Genomic DNA, 23264 nt, shown 5'->3' with positions numbered 1-23264 from the left:
GACACGTACAATTTAGACTTGATAGTTCTGCTGGTTTTAAGAATTTTCAGGTTTTAAAAATTTTATATCTTTGTAATAATTCAAATCTATAATGAGCATTCCATCCTAGGATACCAATGCGCAATGCATGGAAAGCAGGAAACGAAAGCAGAGGGATCGACCAAACTAAAGAGGGAAGGCCACTTTGAAGAGCAGACTTAAACATATCTACAGACTCATTCTTATGTTCGCTGCTATTTTTTTGTTAACAAAAACTCGCATAATGGATTATTGCCTGGAATGTGACAAGCTGATAGTAGGGGAAAAATTCACAGTCGGTCAACTTCAAGATGAGGGCCCTCCCCATGGCCCATGCCATGCAGGCGGTGAGTTATTTGACCACAATATTCCATTCTAGATGTGAAGCTTTCGTGACTGCAAGGATTCATACTCTTTGGTTCTTTCAGTAAAGTCACGTAGGTGTAGGGGTGTCAGGGGAAGGATTCCCACCAATAGGAGGGTTAGTGGAAGGGGTAATCGAGGAGATATAAGGGGAGAACGGGCGGGAAGAAGGGGCCTTTTGGAACGAGATTGGGATGGCTGGGGACAGGTGTGGATGGGAGAAAAGGATTAAAGGACGAACCCCCTGCAATCTTGTGGAGGCTCCCCTTTACATAGGTATAAAATATAAAATCTCTAAAACACATGCTGCTGGAAAACATTGGTTCAGAAGGCCGATAGGATGCTGGACTGAGATGTTAGTGTAGCTGAGTGGCAAGATTGTTATGGGTGAGTCTGCAATTTAAGCCAAAGGTGGGTCGGTTATTGGGGCCTTCATGCCATCAAAGAGATATGTTGTATAGTTTTTTTCGGTAAAGTCACGTAGGTAAAAATAAATAATAAAAATAATAGAAACAAAATAGAAATAAAATAATAAATCACGACGTTTCGGAGGCAACACAAGTCTCCGTCATCAGTATTCCAGTCATCACAATATTCCAGTTTAATTTATTTGCTAAAGCCCTGTGAGCCATTCGGCTCTTGAATCGGGTGCAACCGCAACAAACAATAAACATGAACAAGAAAACATCTTAAAGTGACTTTGCGCAAACAGAAAAATCCAGGAAAAATCTGCAAAGTCTTCCACGCTAGTCAGCGCAGGATGGTGAAGGCGGGGAGCCATAGACGTGCCAAGAGTATGGCACAACACCGCACTGGCTACACGCAATTGGCTTGTAAGGAAAGTCAGGAGTGGGGAGGATTCAAGGAGACTTGAAATGAAATTGTAGGATGATTGACACGATCAAAGCCAATTTGTACAATGGTGTATTTACTGATAGTGCACTTAATTTAGTCGTGATCATCAAATTATTTGGGTTTCTGTGGAATTAAAGTCCTTGTTACATTTTATAGTCAGCAATGTCAGGTCACGTCTTTTAAAATCGGTGTTTTTCACTTTAACATTTTAGTTTCATTTCTGAATTTTTTTAAATCTATTGTTCTTTTAGATTCCCACACGTGTGTTGTTTTTTTGCTTCGATCTAAATCTACAACACACATGTATATATAAAAAAAAATTCTGACTTAATTTCAGTCAAATCCGTTTACAAACAAAAATAATTGAAGTCTTTTTTTATTTAAAGCTTTCGTGACTGCAGGGATTAATATTCTTGGTTCTTTCGGTAAAGTCACGTAGAAGAGAAATAATAAAAATAATAGAAATATAAAACAAAAAAATATATAAAAATAATATAAAGATAAAACAAAACATTTATATATTTATATGTTTTTGTTTGTTTTCCTTCTACGTGACTTTACCGAAAGAACCAAGAACATAATTGAAGTCGTTGAGTTTCCAACCGTCAAATTCAAATTCAAACGGACCAATCGCGAGCGAGCGGGGGCGCGGCCTCCACGCGATTGGTCGACGCGACTGAGCCCGCGGCTATATAAGCGGGGGCGCGAGGCAACGTCGCTCCAAGTGTGCGGTTGGCGAGACCCGTGGCGCGTCTCAACGTCAACGGCTGCGACATCGACCACCCCCTCTCTACCACCACCTACCATCACCTACCATCACCTACCACCACCTACCATCACCTCTTGTAATAACCACCGAGACTCCCTCTGCCCCCCACGTCAACCTCAACATGGTAAGAAGCCAAGACCCCCCCCCATCCATGCCTTCCCTGTGCAGTGGTTTGCAATGCATTCCACGGTCGCCGTATTTGTTTGTCTTTGAGAGAGGCGCGGGGAGAAATGATTCAAATTGTTCAAAGTTATTGCCAATGATGAGGACTTTGTTATAATGTGCGTGTCCCCACCCCGTGGTCAGTTGTTATTGGCAAAGAGTTGCAGTTGGCCGTTGTTATAAAATAACTGGCAGGAATGTTGCACGAATAAAAATAATTTTCAAGTTAAATTGTTCTGTTAGTTGCCAATCCACTGCTGGATGAGGTCCTTAAGCTGTCGCAGTCTTGTGTTAGTTATTTACCGAGTACTTAACGTGTTAATTGTATTTCATGAGCATAGAAGGCATCTTAATGAATTTTTTTACAAGTTAGCATTAACGCCCTGTGTAACTTCACGAGTCTGAAAAGGTAACTGCAATGTAATTCAATTCGACGAATAAAAACATGTTTACGTATTCACGGTTTCTTAAATGCATTAATTAGACAAGCTAGCGGTATTCCTTCATCAACCTGCAGCTTGACCAGTGTGGTGAAGTATGGTCAAACCACAACCCTCCATGACCAACACGGTGAGATGGGTGGCATTCCTCCAGCAGTAGATTGATGACAGCCTCTTAAAGGGATATTTTTTTCATCAAAGGATGTTTCTTTAGTTTGTTAAACTGTTGCCAGCCTCGAGTTGTGAATTGTATTTCCATGAACGTCATTTATTTTTAACGATTTTCCAACTCCTTTTTATCATTTCAACTTGACTATGTAATCGATCGAAACTCCTTAACTGTTCGGACAGTAGGTTGATGATGTATATGTTGGTCGGTTTAAACGATAACTAACTCGGTTTATTGTGTTTAAAGTCACTTCCTTGCACAAAGGGTGAATACTTCAAATACATTCCTCTTTTATCTTGTGGTCATTCACAATCTCTTGCCCATCTGGATAAAGGTCATTGTGTGTACGAGAGATAACGATTCTCAAATTGGTCCTAAACTTGGTAAAGTTAAGGGCAGTGCATCTTTAGCGAGCCCAGTGTGTGTATGAGAGACGCAAGCAGGGACGTGAATGCACCACCTTGGTCTATCTTTCACAAATACTTATGCGTTTTCAAATGAACAATAAAATGGTCAATGCAAAAATGAATGTACTTGTAATCCAAAACATCGCCTTGTGGTACAACAGCTGTGGTGGGGGCGTGGAAAAACATCCCTGGGCTGGAATAATGTCTGCAATTGTTTTAGTTGTGCACAATGGGTTGTGTTTTTGGCGGGATAATAGCATCCTCCAGTTGCCTTGGGGGGGGGGGGTGGAGGAAAACGCACACGTGGGCCCCACATAGAGCCAGGGGTTAGGGGTCAGGGGTCGGACGGTGACGTGGAAAAATGGGTGTTAAGAGTGACGGGATATTATAAAATGGTCATTCACAATCTCTGTAAATCCAACCGCTGGATCAAAGCCATCTTGTCGATCTTGAGGCTTTGTTTGACCACACTTCAACCGTGCTGGTCAGCGAGGGAGATTCCCAGGACCGGTGGCACTGTTGATATTCACATTTGCTGGGAATTGGATTCAGGGTACATTTTCGCTGACTGCTTAAGCACTGCTGCACTCACTCCCACTCACGCTGCAAAAGTGGGAAAACAACGCATTGACGTGGACAGATCTTTTTGTCAGCCCACGGCTGGATGACGGCCTCCTCGTGCCTTGCGATGGTTATTTGACCATAATTAGCCGTGGCGATGAGTGGTGGGTTGCTTCAAGGGGTGGGTGAGGAGTCTGCAGCAGGACTGGTTCGGAGGTCACGGCCACCGAGGTTCGCCCGTTGCCGGGAAAGTGTGCGGCATTTGTCGGGGGTTGTTGGTGGGGGAAAATGAAGCCGGTCAGCTTTGTAAGTGGGTCTCCTTCCTATATATACAGTACTGTGTGACATTGAGCAGAAGAGACTGTCGACTTAACATGGCTGATCTGGCCTTACTCTGACAACACTCGGGTGCCTTATCAGCTTTCCGCTAGATTACTCGCTCCCGTCCTTATTTGAGGCTGAGTTTCTCGAAAGCCATTGGAGCGAGGGTTTAACAGCAGTGGGTGCAGAATGATGGGAGATAATTTTGTTATTTTATACATCAATGTATTGCCCCCTGAACGCGCAGATTATGTTTTTGTTATCAGTGTTTTGCGAATACATTCATTACATTTAACAAATAGGAATGGCGACGTAAAAAAGTAGCGGTTACACTATGAGACCTCCTTTACCAGTGGCAAAATATAGTAATAGGTTTTTACCCTTTCAACTGGTACAAAAACTGACACCTTTATACAAGGGATCATGTTTGCAATAACCACAACACAAGCAGTCAAAATGCAAACAAAGCATTTTGACTGCTTGTGTTGTGGTTATTGCAAACATGACCCCTTGTATAAAGGTGTCAGTTTTTGTACCAGTTGAAAGGGTAAAAACCTATTATTATAAGTAGCGGTTAATTTGCTCATGGATGGACTAGTCCCCACGAAGAGAACATGGATTTTCATATTCTTAGGTTTTTTCGGTAAAGTCACGTAGGTAAAACATCAAAATTAATGAAAATAAAATAAAATAAAAACAAAAATCACGACGTTTCGGAGGCAACACAAGTCTCCGTCATCAGGTGGGACCGTCACAGCCGAATTAGCTGCATCTGGATTTTCAATTTATGAATTATGACATAGTTAAACTTACTTATCTTAATACATTGTAATAAAGCCCCTTGAGACATTAGTTGAAGGCGCCATACAAATAAATGTCAATTATAATGTTATCATGTTCGCTGTAATGTTTAGATATTGCAACATTTTTGACATTGTATTGTACGGGCAGACCTCGCTTTGAGCGACCCCGTAGAACACCGATTCGTTATTGCGCTCTTTGTCCTGGAGAAACATTTTCAACAACAAAAAATAATTCAAAATAATCTGGCTGTCCACCTTATGATGCTAGTTGTAATTACTCGTGAAATGTCGTACTCATTGTAGATGTTGTGGATTTGCTCTCCAACACACCGGTGTGCTGTACTCGTAATGAATTGGCATGTTCTGTTTATGTGACAAACCTTACTAATTGGCTGTGGCGGGTTTAACGACACATTTATATTTACGCGATCTAACCCTAAAAAAAACGTATATTATGGATAATAAAAAATACTTGTATCTTCAAAAAAGTGGTTATGAATAAACAGACAGCAGCGCAGGCCGAGGAAACGTACCCGCCCCATCATTCGTTCGGCCAACGAGAGCGATATATTATTGTCATGGTTTCGTGGTCAAGATCACATTCCAATGTTATTACAGTGCGTTTAGCCAGGTGAGAACTCAAGAGACCAGTAGAGTCTCAGGCTCCACCTAAAATAAATCTCACCATAGAAATATTGACTATGGGGAGGGGATCACTAAGACCCAGATTGAGTGTGCAGCAGCAGATCCAACCTCGTATCCCACCACTGCCTTGTAGGAGTACAGTAGATTGCACTCCGTGAGTACAGTATAATGACCCCTTTTAGTGCCGACTCGCTTAGCACTCGTTTGTCCTGGAATGCATCTTGAGAACAAAGCAAGGGCCTGCCTGTATAGCCTTTGTAAGCCAGGTCTCTTGGAAAAAACACTATCAATTGGCTTTTAGTTGTTTTTAAATGAGTGATTTATCTTATCATTTATGCTTGTGCGTTTTGTGTGATATTTTCAAGTTATGTGCCCTGTTGACAATAACATTTAATTGTATTTCTTTCATTTGGTGGGGAGTTGGTGTTGAGATTCTTAGCAATCCAGTTGATACTTGAATAGCCAGCGAATTATCCCAGTGCACGGTCGAGTACAATGTGGTCGACATAGCTGTTGTCGTCTTAACCCACCCCCATTATCTCCTATCTCCCCCGCACAGCGCGAGTGCATCTCCATCCACGTGGGCCAGGCCGGTGTCCAGATCGGCAACGCCTGCTGGGAGCTCTACTGCCTGGAGCACGGCATCCAGCCCGATGGGCAGATGCCGAGCGACAAGACCATCGGCGGCGGCGACGACTCGTTCAACACCTTCTTCAGCGAGACGGGCGCTGGCAAACACGTGCCCCGCGCGGTCTTTGTGGACCTGGAGCCGACCGTAGTGGGTGAGAAAACGTGGACTTGTCAAAATACAAATGTCGACGAAAGTAATTTCTGTGTCTTTTTTTTAAGCCGGTCGATTCTCAAAGTTCTTGGCATTGCATTCTGAGGGCATGGATTGACGATATTTTTTATGTTTTTCTTTCTGCTGCAGATGAGGTGCGCTCTGGCATTTACCGGCAGCTGTTCCACCCAGAGCAGCTCATCACTGGCAAGGAGGATGCCGCCAACAACTATGCTCGTGGCCACTACACCATCGGCAAGGAGATTGTCGACCTGGTGTTGGACCGCATTCGTAAGCTGGTACGTTATATATACTCCAAAATATACTTGTTTTGCTTTACGCTTAGACTAAAACGGGAAGTTTTATGGACAAGAAAAAACGATCTTGGGCACTGCTGTCTGTCTACCCCAGGTGCATGGTGGGAAAAGCAAGCAGTCTTGGGCACTCCTTAACCTAACCATATAAACTCCGAAGTCTATTTCATCGATTGAATATTAAAAACTAGTGACAATTGGAAAGGACCATTTTGGGTAAGTGCAACCCAAGCAAAGGTGAATGGTGGAATAAAAAATATGCTTGATAATTTGGGTAAAAATCTGCGACGAAAGTATTGTCAGAGGTTCAGTTTGGAGTTCATCTGACTGTTATGCATCCCAATTCCAGGCGGATCAGTGCACAGGCTTGCAGGGCTTCCTCATCTTCCACAGCTTTGGTGGTGGCACGGGCTCTGGCTTTACCGCCCTCCTCATGGAGCGCCTGTCCGTTGACTACGGCAAGAAGTCCAAGCTGGAGTTCGCCGTCTACCCAGCGCCCCAGGTCTCCACGGCCGTGGTGGAGCCCTACAACTCGGTGCTCACCACCCACACCACCCTGGAGCACTCTGACTGCGCCTTCATGGTCGACAACGAGGCCATCTACGACATCTGCCGCCGCAACCTGGACATCGAGCGCCCCACCTACACCAACCTCAACCGCCTCATGGGCCAGATCGTGTCGTCCATCACGGCCTCGCTGCGCTTTGACGGCGCCCTCAACGTCGACCTCACCGAGTTCCAGACCAACTTGGTGCCCTACCCGCGCATCCACTTCCCGCTGGTCACCTACGCCCCGGTCATCTCTGCCGAGAAAGCATACCATGAGCAGTTGTCGGTGTCTGAGATCACCAATTCTTGCTTTGAGCCGGCCAACCAGATGGTGAAGTGCGACCCTCGCCACGGCAAATACATGGCGTGCTGCATGCTGTACCGAGGAGACGTGGTGCCCAAGGACGTAAATGCTGCAATCGCGGCCATTAAAACCAAACGTTCGATCCAGTTTGTGGACTGGTGTCCCACTGGCTTCAAGGTATGATTGGGATGCTGCTGTATCCTATAATCAGCTGTTGCCGTTTAATTTTTCAATACTTAAAATCGATTTGTTCAATAATTCCTGTGCATGTTCTGAAAACTGTTTTTTCTTCTCTCTGCAGGTTGGCATCAACTACCAGCCACCGACGGCTGTGCCAGGAGGTGACCTGGCAAAGGTGCAGCGCGCCGTCTGCATGCTGAGCAACACCACCGCTATTGCAGAGGCGTGGGCACGTCTCGACCACAAGTTCGACCTCATGTACGCCAAGCGTGCCTTTGTGCACTGGTACGTCGGAGAGGGCATGGAGGAGGGAGAGTTCTCCGAGGCTCGGGAGGATCTGGCCGCCCTGGAGAAAGATTACGAGGAGGTTGGCGTCGACTCGGTCGAGGGAGAAGGGGAGGAAGGAGAGGAGTACTGAGGGCCTCTGATGATGGCCACAACACATTTACACCGTAGCTCAATGAGGCACCTGTTGTGAGTGAATATCCAAACGTTGCACTGTTTTATTTGGATTCTGTGAAATAAAGTTTTTCATCACTAGATTTTCATTTGTTTATGTATTTTGTTGCACTTAATGACACGTACAAAGCAGTAAGTTGGTTAGTTTTCATTTCTCGACGCATTTACACGGGTGATTGGAATGGGTCGTTTCAGTTTGTAAACATTTTAACCACGCGTTTGGCACGAATATTGGCATGCTATCAACTACGTAAAACCACTTTAAGCTGTTGTCAAAGTCTGCCGAGTGGTCTGGCTGTTGAGCTGTTATTCATCAGCTTGTTCCTTGTTTATGGTGGGCTGGGGCCCATTCTAGCACTTTGAGGGACGATATAAGTTGGCTGCTTAGCTGAACTGCCCTTCACCCCTGTAATCCCAGCTCTGCCAACCCCACCTCGGAGATCTTTGAATAAGCTGAACAGTCTAGAAGCGTCGTGGCAAAAGGTTTGGCAATACAGTGCCGAAGCAGACTTGTGTATGGGGTGATGTTTACACGTTGGTTCTGTGTCTGGATTTGGAACTTCAGCACAAATTGTGCATCTTTGACATTCTAGTGTGCATTGAATTGGACCAGACTGCCGGTTGTATCTATAAAATAATTTAATGAAGCGCTTGACTATTGAAGGAGTTGGTGAGCGATGAACGACTTGTCCTTTGACCTATGTCAACAAATTATGACTGAAAATATGTATACCATCATTGGGGGGCAACACTTTTAACTGTGTGGTTGGTTAAGTCATGAGGTTTACGGTCACTCATAGCCTTCATTAGATAAACTCAGGTCTATAGTTATCGAGCGGTGGAAGACTGGAGACCACTCATGCAGTGCACATATGGTCACAACTATTGACTTTCCATACCAATATCGAGCAACATTTGTTTAAGGAATTAAACTGGATAGGTTTTGACCTTTGGGTCTCAATCCATTTGGCACGAATTTTATGATTTAAACGAACAATGGCAAAGAATTTTACAAAATCTGAAAGTTCACATGAATAAAGATGTTATAGAAATGAGAGGAATACATGAATCAGGAATGTGCAAATTAGAGGCATTGACCTAAAAAAAAAAGTGGTCTTGGGTAGGACATTGCCAAGAAAAACACATTCCTGCGGAGGGAGCTGGTAGGAACGTTGGGTTGCTCGGTCAATGGCCAGGGTCAACGGCGGCGTGGTGTATTCCGCAAATATGCCCGACTGTGAGGGTGGGCACAAGCTGGCGTGAGTAGGTTAAACGTTGAGTTTTATAAGGGCACCACGGGGTGACCAGCCCCTCCCCACCCAGCCCCACCCCCCACCCAGCCCCACCCTCCCCACCCAGCCCCTCCCCATTCTCCCTTCACCCAGCCCACCCCTCCCATTTTTGGATTCACGACGGACGGACGGACACAATAATCCCCTGTGGGCTGGTGTAACCAGGAGGTTCCTACCAGTAAAAATCGAAACTGCCTGTCAGAACGACAAAAGAGATGGAGCTATGAGATCATCAGCTCGTGTGCACGAGTGATGAATTGTGGCATCGCAAGACCATGAGCGACAGTGACGGTGTGGGGGGGGTGCTTTTGTCTAAGGGCGAATAGAAAACGGTGAATGGTGTGAATTGACACGATCCAAGAATTGAATCGTTCGGTGGCATGTGCTAGTGACGTCGCCTTTGTGCGAACCGGTGTTTAACGCGACGTTATTTTAGTCGGTCTAGTCGACGACGACCTGCAGCTTTAGTCACCTCTTTGCCTGGTTCCCTACTAACGAGATTCGGACAAAAACATACCAAAATGCTGACCACATTAACGCTGCTTTCCACGCCAACCAAAGCAGCCAATTCCAATACGGGCTGACTCACGCGCCAACCGTTGCTGTTGGGAGGGAGTCGCGCTACGTGACCGTGATGTTGTGGGGTGGCGTGTGGGGCAGGCAGTTTTGGCCCCGTAGTCAAGCGACACGTCATGGCTGTGGATCGAGGAATGAAGGGGCCACAGAGGGTTACAGGAAGCTGACTGGCGCGTGTCGAGAATGCGACCACCGGGGGGGGGAGCTTTGTGATACGAAACATTTAAAGCAAATAACTTGGTTAATCATCTCGGCGTTTATCTACACAGCACTCTTTGCGAAATGTCAACGCTTAAGGCGAATGCGATGGATTGTAAAACAATGCTGTATACGCAGGACAATCTCACTGTTGTGCAGTGACTCATGCAGGGAGCTATGGCTGCAGAGTTTGGTAGTACATGTTGGTAACGTCGTTTATTGTGAAAATTCGGTCACAGTTCCTATGATCACTGTTTCATTGCTTTTATGGCTTTATTTTGGTGATTTTTGAAAAGTTTTTCGGTTTGGCCATGTTTGTTTGTTGTAGTACAGAGTTAGACTGATGGCCTTATTCTAAGTTGTCTTGTGGTTGTTGTTGTTGTTTGACTTGCATCCCATTGGGATTTTTGCACACAGTGTTGGTGTACGGTGCTTTTCTGCAATATTTTGCTGTCTTTTCTTGGATTTTCTGTTTGCACATAGTCACTTTAAGATGTTTTCTTGTTCATGTTTTTGTTTTTTTGTTTGTTGCGGTTGCACCCGATTCAAGAGCCGAATGGCTCACAGGGCTATACCTAATAAATGTAACTTGAAACTTGAACTCGAGGAGGCGTCTCTCTACATCGCGTTGCTTGCCAAATTGTTTAACGAGAGGAAACTGGAGCAGTGTACTCAGAATGAATAGTCCCCGTATGGTGTGGGGAAGGCCCTCATCCAGCAGTGGATTAACACAAGGCTATCCATGTACAGTGTTGCACAAACTTTCCCAACTGATGACGGACGCTTGTGTTGCGCCCGAAACGTCGTCATTTATTTTATACCTACGTGACTTTACCGAAAGAACCAAAGAGTATTTAAAGTTCCACCCGGATTTACTAATCCATTGCTTTCATGCCATCTGGCACAGCAAAGTGATGTTTGCATTTTGCTTCGGGCAAGTTAAGCAATGCAAACAAGTATTTTACGGCCACGAATCAGGTGTTGTGTTCTCTACAAGGGATTCTTGTGTTGCTCAATTTCTACATTTGCACTCGTCAGTGTCCCAGTATTGTTGACCCAACTTGCCAATACAGTACAGGGTGATCCAGATGTCTTGTGACCCCCCCCCTCCCCAATGAATTTACCCCTAACATATTCTTGGTTCTTTCGGTAAAGTCACGTAGGAGGGAAAGAACCAAGTATATGAATCCCTGCAGTCACGAAAGCTTTACATCGAAATTTACCCCTAACAATGTTTTTCCTTTGCATATTCATTTGTTTTAAATAAACTTTCCTTCGAAAAATATCTGCTTTAGAGAATCAAATGGGGTGGGGTCACAAGACATGGACCACCCTGTACTTTAACACATCAACCCAAAAACCTGTAGCAAATACGGCAAGCATATGTTGCATTGTACGTAACATCAGATTGTAACCTGTGAAGTACATTTAACTTGACACGAATAAAAAAGCAAGCACATGGGTGACTCCGACTCGCTTACAATGCTGTTGCGGGCACATTACTTGAAAGTCGGTGACAGCAAATGGTTTGAGTATAAACTTATCCTTTGGACGGAGATCTCTGTGACCTCGACTTGTCGCGCCTTTTAAACTGCGGCGTAAGCTGTAAAATTGATTCGATGCGTTAATGCGTCGGATGGTCTCAAGGTGCAGTGCGCCGTCTCAAAGTCCATGAGTCAACCCAATGTCCCATAACTTCGCCAGGTGATTTATCGAAGTTAATACGGGTAGGAACCTGGTTACACCAGCCCACAGGGGATTATTGTGTCCGTCCGTCCGTCGTGCAGGGAGGGGCTGGGTGGGGGGTGGGAGGGGAGGGGCTGGGTGGGAGGGGTGGGGCTAGGTGGGGAGGGGCTGGTCACCCCGTGGTGCCCTTATAAAATTCAACGTCTAACCTAGTCACGCCGGCTTGTGCCCGCCCTCACAGTCGGGCATATTTCCGGAATACACCACGCCGCCGTTGACCTTGGCCATTGACCGAGCAACCCAACGTTCCTACCAGCTCCCTCCGCAAGAATGTGTTTGTAAGAAATCCCAGGTCTCGACTAGCTAGGGAGGGGATCATACACATTTTTGAAATGGCTAATGCTCGAATGTGGGATTTAGCCATGGATATCGGTACAGTGAGTACTCTTATCCCAAGACGAGGCTAAATATTGGGTGACAGCGAACACACCCAGGGGTATGTCCATCGTGGACATGAAGCGATATAATCAATAACTTTCATGTGGCAGGGAGTTTTTTTTTTTACATGCCATTTAAAATGCCACTACACAAGATGACATGTCCAGTACTCCATGACACGCTGTGCGGCTCTTCAGGGTTATTTGACCTTACTTCATACTGATCGTAGCGGGTTGGTGATTGTTGGGAAGTACAGATGCAGGGTCACATTGGTAGCAATGAATTGTCATGAATTGCCCTCTGCTGACCATAATGCTGCCCCAAAACAGCTTAAAATAACATCTCTTGCTATGCAGAAGATGCCACACAGTTGATACATTTCACAGCATAAGTTACCGGCCGATGTCGTGAATCATGGGTCGACCCCATGCAAATTTAGTGCATGCAGCTGCTGGCTTCAAAATTAGATGCAAAGACACTCAATGAGGTGGTACAGTGACAAATGACAGGCACCGCCAGCAGCTGTTTGACGTGACTTCCGCGATTACACAAGGTTCACGTTGCATTTTGAAAATGACATCGTTGCTTGAATAATTAGAATACCAAACCAACATGACATTCAATTCCACCCCGCATACAGTACAGCCCTTTGTCTATACAGGACTCGAGACCCTGCTGGATGAAATCCAAACCAACGCCTTTCATTCGTCCGAGGGTTTGACCATATCTAGATTTGAAGTTTTCGTGACTGTAGGGATCCATACACACTCTTTGGTTCTTTCGGTAAAGTCACGTAGGTATCAAACAAATCAAATCAAGACGTTTCGATTGCAACACAAGCAATCATCATCAAGTGGGAAAACCACAACAAGACATTTTTTTTTCTGAAGTGGGGACAATATTTCACCATATTCCGGGTTGGATGAAGTGGAGGCGGGAGCGTCCAGGAAATGGCTGGTTCGTGATATCGCTCGTCACTGACGTTAGTCCGTGGTTGGGAATCGAACTCAGGTCGTCGGCTTCGTAGAGCAGTGCTCCACCCCTCCACGCATTCTAAAGAACGGGCAGCAACACTCGGCGCGTGGAATTCTACGGCCTATGTTCTCCATGCACTGCTGGACATGAGGGATCCTGGCCGCGCAGGTCATCGTATGACACCGATCTGGCCAGTGCGAGTTGGTGGAGGTGGGAAGTGAAGACGCGGCAGAAGAGAATGGCTACTGCCCAGCACGTAGCCCCGAGAGCCCGACAACAACCTGTGTGTGTGTCACCTATAACAACCTGTGTGTGTGTGTGCATGGATGTCGTCTAACACATTCCTGCGGAGGGAGCTGGTAGGCACGTTGGATTGCTCGGTCAATGGCCAGGGTCAACGGCGGCGTGGTGTATTCCGCAAATATGCCCGACTGTGAGGGTGGGCACAAGCCGGCGTGAGTAGGTTAAACGTTGAGTTTTATAAGGGCACCACGGGGTGACCAGCCCCTCCCCACCCAGCCCCACCCCTCCCACCCCCCACCCAGCCCCTCCCCACCCTCCCCACCCAGCCCCTCCCCTCTCCACCCAGCCCCACCCCTCCCCACCCAGCCCCACCCAGCCCCACTCTCCCCACCCTCCCCACCCTCCCCACCCAGCCCCACTCTCCCCACCCTCCCTCCCCACCCAGCCCCTCCCCACCCTCCCCACCCAGCCCCTCCCCTCTCCACCCAGCCCCACCCCTCCCATTTTTGGATGCACGACGGACGGACGGACGGACACAATAATCCCCTGTGGGCTGATGGAACCAGGTGATTCCTACCAGTATAACAACTTGTGTGTGTGTCACCTATAACAACCTGTGTGTGTGTGTATGGAGGTCACCTATAACAACCTGTGTGTGTGTGTGTCACCTATAATAAGCACCGTACAGGCGCAACACTGCTTAGCTTCCGATATCCGACAAGGCACCCACAACATCACGTGGGCCAAGTTTTTAGTTCGTTTTCCTTCACCCGCACCTCCGATTAGCACGGTTTCACTCCGTACGGTGTGACATAAGCTCAGCACACATACGTACACGTACAAGAATCGTCCTGTGCCGGGCTATGCTGGTTGAGATGTCATGCAGGAGGATTGGTGCCCCTCCTGCATGTGCAATATGAAGCCACGTTGACAGGTTGAGTGGGTGGGGTGCTGGAGACAGCACGGGGCATTTGAGACGGGACGCATTCTTGGGAGTCTGGGATTTTATTGCAATGGGACAAACTAGCACAGCTGTTTACACTCGAAATTCTAGAGGCACGGCTTCTCTACTCCTGTGTACAGGGTGTTGCAAAAAGATGGAGCCATTTATAAAATGGTTAGTAAAAGTTTATAACTCATTAATCCGTTTGTAACTTTTTGTGTAATTGTAACGTGTTGCCATCGTGAAATATCGCGCTTTGAAATCTGGTCCATCTTTTTGAAAGACGCTGTATAATCATATCAGGAGTGTAATAAACTTTGCCCATAAATGCCTCACTTGACTGAGTCCGGGCCAACTTTGAGCACTTTGGAATGTTTGATCAGTTTCTTTTTAAAGTATTGTACCGTTCGGTGTTTTGTGTGTATGTGTGGGGGGGGGGGATATATGGGAGCGTGCAAATACTCCCATAAACCCATTTGCTGCCCTGCCGTTACAAGTGCCATCGTGTTGCCCTGCGGAATGTGTGAGCATAACCCTTCGTCAGTCCACTGCTGGATGAAAGCTTCGCGAACCTCTGCGCCGTTCAAGTAATAGGAGCCGGAGATTGTTTTGACCGTAGCAGCTCCACAACTCACCATCAACACCCCGGGCACTGAGCAACAGTGGTGAAGTATGGTCAAACAAACGGCCGTGATCAACACGGCGTGGCGGGGGGTCTTTAACCAGCAGTGTATTGCCAATAAAGAGATGTAAACAAGGATGACGATGATGATGCATTGGTCACGTACCGAATTGTGCAACTGTTGTCATGAGTGCAGGGTTGTCCGTCCGTAGGGGGGTGGGGGGGGGGTGTTGGTGTGTGTGTGTTGAACTTCTTTCACACCGCATGCAGCCAACCGTGCTCATCGGAGGTGCGGGGGAAGGACAACAAACTAAACACAAAAAGGAGTTCTAAAGAAATGAGTTTTCAATTCAGAGGATGTAAAAGAGCATAGCTACAATGATGTCGGAAGGAAGGGCGTTCCAGACGACCGCAGAACAGCGCGCGTTGCAGTGACCGCCTTTGTTCGACGGAACAGCCAAAAGCTCGCCGCTGATGCTTGCGAGGATGGCCGGAGTTCGCGTGACGATGGTTGATGCTTTCTGACGAGATCAGCAAGTTATTGTGCTTCATTTGCGGCGAGCACTTTGTGTGTGTGTCTGTGTGATGAGTTGTGACCTTATAAGGAATTCGTTCGGCAACCCCATGCCAACGTAGGTCGGTGAGCACTGCTCCCATGCCTTCAAACTAAACTGGAAGTACTAACAGGGTTTGTCCCCTTTTTTTCTGGCAACAAAACTGACACCTTTTGCAAGGAATCATGCTTACATTAACCACAATACTTGCAGTCAAATGCACACAAAAAACAATACTCTGATAATTTTGCGCCTTTTGGCGTCATCTGGTCGAACACCATATGCAACTAGGCTCCAAAGAAAGCTGTCTCTGGTGTGGACCAATCAGTTTCAAAGACAATGCATAAATTATCAGAGTATTGTTTTTGTTTGCATTTGACTGCAAGTATTGTGGTTAATGTAAGCATGATTCCTTGCAAAAGGTGTCAGTTTTGTTGCCATAAAAAGGGGAAAAACCCTATTAGTATATTTTGGTACTGGCAAAGGTGGTCCCATGATGTAAACTGGAAGTATTACATCTGAGACTGTGACGACGAAGCGCCCCCCCTCCCCCCAAAGCGCGGGGCCCGGGGCGGTTGCTCCGATTCGCCCTGACCCTCGGGACGTCATCTGGCCATGACCCAACAAGACCTTGCCACAATCTGTTTTATTTGAAGAAGAATTTCAAGCGGTGATGATTATTCCTTTGTGCCAGATGATGCTGGGATTAAGGGAGAGACAAATCCGGATTACTGGAGACGTTGTGGACGTACTGTACTGTACATTCAAAACTCGTAGCACTTTAAGTGATTTTGACACTTCAATTGAATTAGCAGCTCCGTCTTTTATGCTTAATTCATTACAAACCCGTCAGGTTAAATCAGCTTTGACGAGGCTGAGAGCAGAGTATGCCTAGCACATTATTATAAAGAAGTGTGATTGCCCGAAACGTCAGCTGTTATATCTCTTTCTCCTTTTAAGATCAAATGATTTATTGACGAATTTGTTGAGGTTTTAATAATAATTATTATTATTTGTACTTGTGTACCACTGCCAACGAAAGCAGCATCACCACATCACTTCAGCAGTGCTGAGTTGTATTTAGTAACTAAGTAGACTGCCAGTGATCCCCAACCTTTCTGTGGCTACTCTAACCCATGGTTGAATTTCGTTTCAACCGAGCACCTGAGCCAACCATCGTTCTGAGAAATACATCTATGAATAATGAACATCAATAACACTGGTCAACAAAAAAAAACATTTTTTTTCTGGCCTGGACGTTTGCAGCTGTTTTAGACTAATTTCAGAGTGCTGATTCCAAATCTGATCTCAAATTTGCTCTATCACATATCATTTTTATGCTATCGGCATACCCCATTTTAATTGATTTTACCCGAAATTAACTCTGTCACTTATGATTGCAAGTTGTTGCGAGTCAGTGACTGCTTTAGTGTTATAATATGGTGCTGTATTTTTAGAATAGTGTGTTTATAATATAATTTTATCTAGATATCTACATTTATTTAATATTTTTCTTCTGCAGTTTTTATTGAAAATGCAATATTTGATATCTCAAAAACCTGATGTGATAGACAAACACTGATGCCAGATTTGGAATCAGCACCCCAAAATTACCTTAAAACCGTTGGAATACCTTATGCCAGAAAAAGTGTGTTGACCAGTGTAATTGAACCAATTGTCCATTTTGGGAGGTATCGTAACTTATGAAAAATAAGAATAGCTTTGACCCTTTCTGGCAATAAAACAGTTTGTTAAGATGTTCAAACGCCAAATCAAGTACTGCATTAATCAGCCACACGTCCAGCAGTGGATAGGGAACCATGGTTGACAATGCCCCTGAGCACGGTGGGTTTGGTCCACAGTCGACTGCATTGTTCATTGCGTTGCTATCCGCGGGCTTGTTTGGGGATGCGGTTGAATGTTTCGAGAACGATTTAGTCGATCGGTCAGTCAAAGCGATTCTTAGGCTCACGATGGAGTCCGCTGCGTTCGCCACAATTTGATGAAAATAAATTGATTATTGAATGAAACCGATATTGAATGGCGACGAGTAATCGAATCTATCGTTCCTTTAATTATTTATAAAATAGCGACATCTAGCGGCTGGACTGTGTCAGTACGAATTATAGCAATAAGGTAAACTCTTAAACTTTATAACTGAAACTTTGAAAACGTTTTTTCCAAACTTATATTTTATTTTACCAGGTAAGGCCCACTGGACTATTCAGCTATTTTTCAGAAGCAACCTGGCCACATATGATAGATAGCTCAACGAAGTGGCTTATCGCGTGGACATTTATAGCAGCCAAAAACTCTAAACGCGTGATGTTCATTCTAAATGTGGAGGGGGGAAAACCAGAGGACCCGGAGAAAAATCCACGGGGAGAGAGAGAGAGAGACACTACCTCCTGTGTACCAAGCGAGGTGGTTAACGTTTCGCCACTGTAGCCGGGGAAGCCCAGGATTGGTTCAGGTGTTTGGTTTATACCACGTCAATATAACAACCCGCACTTTAGAAAACACACGTCACGACGAATGTTCGAGGTCTGACACAAGGGCTCAAGGTTTCGAAATGCCCCCTTCGCATTGTGCTATCATTGCATCACAAATTAGGCTAGAATTGGTTTTATACGACATCATCCTGCACCGTTACGTGGGAGTTTTATAACTTCACAATTCTTAAATGTAGAGATAATTAATCCTCCATCCGAGGATTACAGAAGCATCGAGGCGAGCACCAAAACCCGTCTTAATTTTCAATGACATCAAAATGAAGGAATCTTCTTGGTTCTTTCGGTAAAGTCACGTAGAAGGGAAGTAATAAAATAATAAAAATAATAAAATATTATTTTATGATGTTTTATTTTTAATAAAATATTATTTTATTATGTTTTATTTTTATTATTTTATTACTTCCCTTCTACGTGACTTTACCGAAAGAACCAAGAAGATGAATCCCTGCAGTCACGAAAGCTTTAAATCGAAATTTAAAATGAAGGAAATGAATGTGGTCGTTTGTGGTAATAAAATAAAAGCAACTATTTAACCAAATTTCGTGAGAATTGGTAGTCGGACTCATATCCCGACAGACAACTGACCTGCCAACTTTCAAAGAGATACAAGTGATAACCCGATTTACGTCTCCCCCTTTCTGCGTCGTTTCGCAAATACGTCGTCACTTTATTAATCCCAATACATGTTTTGCGTCACCTCAACCCATAGTTAGGTCACTGACAGCATCGTTCGTCCTTTCTCGTTATCTATCGCCTATCAGCCTTCGCCTCCACCCACCTTATGGCTGTAAATGGCTTCGATTTACGTCGTGTCGATATTCGTCGTCGCACCTTGCAAGAACGCATCCCCGACGTCAACCCGGGTATTACTATACGACACATCTCATTGATTGCATGAAGGCCCCAATAACCGACCCACCTTTGGCTTCAATTGCAGACTCACCCATAACAAGCTTGCCGCTCAGCTACACTAACATCTCAGTCCAGCATCCTTTCGGCCAACTGAACCAATGTTTTAGAGCAGCATTTGCTTAAGAAGGAAATGTATGGACCGGTTTTGACTTCACGGAGTCTCATCAGCCCGGGTATGGGCCTATCTAGATTTGAAGTTTTCGTGACTGTAGGGATCCATCCTCTTTGGTTCTTTCGGTAAAGTCATGTACGTAAAAAATATAAAATCTCTTAACACAAGTGTGGAAACCCTGCAGTCCCGAAAACTTCAAATCTAGATAGAACCGCCTCTACGGGGAGGGTTTCCACACTTCTGTTAGAGATTTTATATTTTATACCTACGGCACTTTACCGAAAGAACCAAAGAGTGGGGTATGTGGGCCAGTTAAACTCTTGTTTGGTTTGCTGCTGTGATACACAAGAGCACAGCACTCATTTCCCCTTGACACCAGAGGGCGATGTTGTACCGCATTTGGCTTTGATTAATTCCGTTTTAGAAACTAAGCTATTTTTTTATTTTACCAGGTAAAGCCCACTGAGCTCTCTAGCTCTTTTTCAGAGGCGATCTGACCACAAACGATAGCTCAACGAAGTGGCTTATCATGTGGAAATTTATATCACTCCAATACTCTAAACACATGTTTCTGGAGGACCCGGAAAAAAATTCCACGCGACCACGAGGAGAACATGAAACCTCCAAATATACAGGCGTCAGGATTGTGATCGAAACCACGACCTTCTGTGTACCAGGCGAGGTAGTTAACATCTCGCCACCGTGGCACCCTTTGATGGTCTCGGCCCGTGCACCAATTTATTCACAAACGTAATATTTGTTTGTTATTTTGGCTAATTATATTATTAGTGCTGCCCGTCCCCTTATATGTGGATCAGAGGTCACTGGAACAGTTCTCTGAAGCAGTTCTTTGATATCCGCTTCCGCGGTCTGTTCTAGTACACGAGGAATTCCATTGCTGTGCGAGACTTCCAAACAGTGACACGTCCCGAACATTACGCTGATTACACAATCCGAATGAAGTGGTGAGAAAAGAACAGCAACAGAAAAATAATACCCCCACAGAAGGTTAAACGTTGATTAACTAAGCGACACAGTTTGCGAGGCATTGCGTCATTTCACGTAGGTAAAAAATAAAAAGAACGCCGTGATTTAATTGATTTATTTTCATTTGTTATTGTTTACTTTATTATTTTATTTTTATTATTTTTCCCTACGTGACTTTACCGAAAAAAACCTAAGAGTATGAATCCTTGCAGTCACGAAAGCTTCAAATCTAGAATTGCGTAATTTGTTCCATCGAAAAATCACACCTTGTACTCTATGGGTCGCGCATGACATCACTGCGCGAGTATCGTCATTTTACGACGGACAATTTATAGAGCAGGTTTTACAGTTTCTCTAAATAGGTGGTGGCTATGCACGTGGCCTGGAGGAATCCAGCACTGTAGAGGCAGTTAGGTTGGTGGATCACACATAGATGATGTGAAAACTCCCTTCCGGTTGGCTTCGAGGAAGTGCCAATCCCCCCCTTGCTCGCCAGGAGAAGGCAGTGCGGCAAGTGGACTAATCGCCATCTGTTTCCATCTGTATAGGGTTAGAGTGTTCTCTCATCGCGTGCGTGGCTGTCTCCGGGCGCTCCGGTTTCCTCCCACTTGTATACAAAAAAAATCATTAATTGCCTGGAAACATCTTAAAATAAACACCTCATGCAGAAGCCGCTAATTTTTCTCCGCCACTGAGAGTAACGTTCGTCGCACAACATCGAGTCCCAAATTGTCAATTCTCCGAACTGGAATTTCGCCAAATTAAGTTCAGAACAAAATGCCATGTTCCAGGTTTTTTTTGTACGTGTTGTTGTTGTTTTTGTTCAGTCATTCGTGCCTGTGTTGAGACAATAAACTCATTGCACTTGAGAGTCCGGTTTCATCAAGTTCAAGTTCATTTATTAGGCATAGCCCTGTGAGCCATTCGGCTCTTGAATCGGGCGAGCGACTACAACCTGGATTCGAATCCACATTCTCAGCAGTGGTAGCTCAACGCTCAACTGACCTCTGACCTCTGAGCCACTCGGCCACTTCTACAAGCATAGTTGCCAACTGAAAGATTAGAGGAGTGTATGGTTATTGGTTTTTTACCCTTTTATCTGGCAACACAACTGACATCTTTTTTACAAGGAGTCATGTTTGCATAGACCACAATACCTGCGGTCGGAATGCAAACAAAAAACACAACTCTGATAATGTATGCATTGTCCTTGAAATTGATTGGTCCACACCCGAGACAGCTTTCTTAGAGCCTAGTCTCACATGGTGTTGGACCAGATGACGCCAAAAGGCGCACAACTCAAAGACAATGCACCATCAGAGTATGAAAGCTCGGGGTAAGCATTTACACCATTTACATGTTTATAGTATTTACATGATCAAAGTTGTGTTTATTGTTTGCATTCCGACCGCGGGTATTGTTGTCAATGCAAACATGACTCATTGTAAAAAAAAGGTGTCAGTTTTGTTGCCAGATCAAAGGGTAAAAAAACAATTATCATATTTTGTTACTGGCAAAGGAGGTTCCAATGGAGTGTATGGTTGTAGGGTCCCCAGCATATGAATGCCATGGTAGGGAGATGTTAACTACTTCGCCTGGTATACAGGATAGTCGTGGGCTCGATCCCGACCCTGACGCCTGCTGTATATATTTGGAGTTTGCAAGTCTCTGTCCCCGTGGTTGTGCGGATATTTTTTCTCCGACTCCTTCGGGTTTACCCTTCACATTTAGAAACATGCGTTTAGAATATTTAGCTCATATACATTTCCACATGATTATCAACTTTATTGAGCGATCAGTTGTGGCCATGTCGCTTTCAGAGAAAAAGAGATAGATAGCTTAGTGGGTCTTATCTGGTAAAATCTAAAATTGTTTAGTTTCAGTTCGTGGTTTAATTTTCTCACAGCCTCCCCAACGAATGCATGCATGTCCCAAGCCTTCCCAACGAATGCATGAATGTTCCAGAGGCATGTCATCGTTACCTGTGTCACAACCATGGCATCGCTTCTGATGCCATCGCGGTTGCCACGTTTTCCAAAACAGCCTCTTGAATGTGACTCATGCACTAAATAAACAAGCGCCTGGGATATTTGCATAGACGGATGGATAAGGTGGCGTTTATTCATGACCAGGTAACAGCCCATCGAGACCGGCATACAGAGTCAGTAGTGGATGCGTTGCTGTGGTGCATCAGGGGCGAAAGCAAACACAACAGTACAGACGAAACTCCATTCTGTGTCTCTGCAAAGAATTAAAATACGATACACACATTTAGTACACACCGAGCATTATCGAGTAGCGTACATATATAAAAGCAATACAACTCTATGAGACCTCCTTTACCAGTGGCAAAATTTAGTAATGGGTTTTTACCCTTTTAACTGGTACAAAAACTGACACCTTTATACAAGGGGTCATGTTTGCAATAACCACAACACAAGCAGTCAAAATGCAAACAAAAAGCTGTCTCGGGTGTGGACCAATCAACTTCAAGGACAGTGCATATCATTATCATGATCAGAGTTGTTTCTTTTTGTTTGCATTTTGACTGCTTGTGTTGTGGTTATTGCAAACATGATCCCTTGTATAAAGGTGTCAGTTTTTGTACCAGTTAAAAGGGTAAAAACCTATTAGCATTAAAACTGTGGATCGGTTTCAACCTTCTGGGTTTCAGCAAGAGAGTCAGTCTTATACTTTTAGTTTTTTCGGTAAAGTCACGTAGGTAAAAAAATTAAATTAAAATTAATAAAATTAAAATAATACAAATCACGACGTTTCGGAGGCAACACAAGTCTCCGTCATCAGGTGGGACCGTCACAGCCAGATTTGCTGTATCAAGTGAGGCAGGGATTCCAAGATGCAAGTTCTTAAATACAAGTGACTTTACCGAAAAAACTAAGAGTATGAATCCTTGCAGTCACGAAAGCTTCAAATCTAGAGTCAGTCTTGTTTCAACACATTCTGCTGGATCACCAGGACGTTGTTGGCGCCAGCACTGCACATCAATTATGGGAGACCGTTCATGAACTCATTGTGCGTCTGACCCCCAGCATCACTACTTTTATTCGATTGTTTTCTCCTCGTACATTCGGCTCTTCTCCGTGCACCGCTGA

General features: G+C 44.9%; 1 protein-coding gene across 1 annotated transcript; it reads left to right on the top strand.

The window, feature by feature from the left end:
* The first annotated feature begins 1938 nt into the window (after window positions 1–1938).
* Window positions 1939–8183, top strand: LOC144943700 (tubulin alpha chain, testis-specific-like). Its single transcript, XM_078871454.1, has 5 exons — window positions 1939–2129; window positions 6073–6295; window positions 6445–6593; window positions 6958–7638; window positions 7763–8183. The coding sequence occupies exons 1-5, from the start codon at window positions 2127–2129 to the stop codon at window positions 8057–8059; spliced, it is 1353 nt and encodes a 450-aa protein (XP_078727580.1). The 5' UTR covers window positions 1939–2126; the 3' UTR covers window positions 8060–8183.
* The last annotated feature ends 15081 nt before the right edge of the window (window positions 8184–23264 follow it).

Source organism: Lampetra fluviatilis, chromosome 32 (genome assembly GCF_964198595.1).
Source record: "Lampetra fluviatilis chromosome 32, kcLamFluv1.1, whole genome shotgun sequence".
NCBI lineage: Eukaryota > Metazoa > Chordata > Hyperoartia > Petromyzontiformes > Petromyzontidae > Lampetra > Lampetra fluviatilis.
Note: the sequence above shows the minus strand (reverse complement) of the source record. Positions and strands in the feature narration are given on the sequence as shown.